General features: G+C 30.3%; 1 protein-coding gene across 1 annotated transcript; it reads left to right on the top strand.

Moving 5' to 3' along the window:
- The first annotated feature begins 592 nt into the window (after positions 1-592).
- LOC119682093 lies at positions 593-1,682 on the top strand. Its single transcript, XM_038095441.1, has 2 exons — positions 593-813; positions 878-1,682. Exons 1-2 carry the CDS (start codon positions 737-739, stop codon positions 1,623-1,625), a joined length of 825 nt encoding a protein of 274 aa, XP_037951369.1. The 5' UTR covers positions 593-736; the 3' UTR covers positions 1,626-1,682.
- The last annotated feature ends 230 nt before the right edge of the window (positions 1,683-1,912 follow it).

Genomic DNA, 1,912 nt, shown 5'->3' with positions numbered 1-1,912 from the left:
ACTCTTGATAATAAAACAAAAATAGTTTATTAAATAAATATAATCCAGTATAGTCCAGTATGTTAGTGCTTGACTCAATTCTTTACAAATTTTTTGCATACTGATTGGTATTATCTTGAACGTCTAGAACGATATAAAAACGATATATATTGTCTTGAACTTCAATTAGTAGTTATAATAGCCGCGATGGGCCTGAAAGGGCTTTCTTGAAGTTGTAATTATAAATTCAATGAAAATTAAAACAGTATTTAAAAAATATCACCTTAGTTGTGTGAAAAATTCAATTAACACGTGGAAGCGAACATTATTGTAGGACATCCCACAACATCAACAAGACAATGACAATATCTGAAAACTGAATTTTCGTTGTAGCCTAAAGCATTGTAGATACTTTCGAAGTGTGAGTAAGTCATGCCTACCTCTTGTGATTCACAATTTTCTAAAGTAATCAAGTACAAATAATTCTTAATGTATATAGTAATATATATAAATTTAATTATTTCCATATATTAATCAAAGTTGCTTTGGCATTTTAAATTTCTTGAAAGTAATTATTTCATAATATTAAAAATATGAAATATAGTACATATATTTGGTGAACGTTTAGAGTTGCGCTTCTTAGAAAATAATTCTTTAATCGAATCTAGAAATTACGATCTAGAGTTTTAATAAATATTAAAAATAAAATTTATATATTTTTGTCTTCAATTTATCGCTAAATTAAAACTAGAAGAAAATGAGTGATAAGGGTCAGGATAAACCCAAATCTGGAAAGAAGATAACAAAGGAAATGAAGTCAAATGTCAGTGAGAGGTAATTATGGTTTACGATTACTAAAAATTATAACCATATCTCAAGTATTTCATTCAAATTGTAGTTTACCATCTGCACACCCGCCTGCCATTGAAAACAGTGAAAAATCTTTAAATAATGCAGAGGGAATGGAGCCAACAACTGAAGGTCTAACCAGCTCATGGGATACTCCAGCTCAACATAATGCAAAGGACGTGCATACTGACAAAGATGACATGATTGAAGAAAACGAGGAAAATATTACTATACCAATAGATGACTCTGAAATAATAGCAGATTTAAACCGACTTTGTATTGGTTTGCAAGCTTATGACAATGATGAAGGTCAGGTGACTTCTTCGCCAATACAGGATTGCTTAGCCGAAATGGAAAAGGATGTGAAGGAAATGAAAAGTGATTTGGACAAAAATTATGAAAAGTTGATGTCTGCTGCACAGAGACTAGAGTCTATTGATTTTCAGAGTATACAACAACGTTTTCTTGATAATATAAATATCACTGAACCTTTATCGAAACCGTCCGTTGATGAATTGAAAAATCTTTTTGAACTCAGCTACGTGAATAACACTTTGAGTGGTTTAATTGATCAGGTAACGAAGGAAGAGTCCTACCAAAAAAAGTTTGATATCGATATTCCAGGAATACCTGAACTAGCCGACGTATGCAAAACTTTGAATGAAAGTTTCAGTATGATTAAAGATCAGCATAGGAAGTGTGATGAAATAAAATTTGAATTGCACGAGGCTACTGAAGATACTAGGGCGCGCATTGAGGAAATCAAGAAGATACTAAAAACTGAAGCACCAAAATAATCCTTATATTTTAGCATTTAATGTAGGAAATTCTGCGTTACAAATAAAATGTTTTTAATTTAAATAAAAAGTTACATATGTTACATAAGTTTATATATTAACTTATTTACTTTATTTGTAGTGTGGGGCTCAGTTTTGCAGATTTTGGTTCTTTTAGTTTTAAAATAAGAAATTGTGCTTTTTTAAGAGATTTCTAGGTTAATAGGTTAGTCATTGAAAATATTACACAACCTGCACAAAAGTCATGTCTATAGTTGTAGCAACAATACTAGGCTATCAAATATAAT

Source organism: Teleopsis dalmanni, chromosome 2, assembly GCF_002237135.1.
Source record: "Teleopsis dalmanni isolate 2A chromosome 2, ASM223713v2, whole genome shotgun sequence".
Taxonomy (NCBI): Eukaryota; Metazoa; Arthropoda; class Insecta; order Diptera; family Diopsidae; genus Teleopsis; species Teleopsis dalmanni.
Note: the sequence above shows the minus strand (reverse complement) of the source record. Positions and strands in the feature narration are given on the sequence as shown.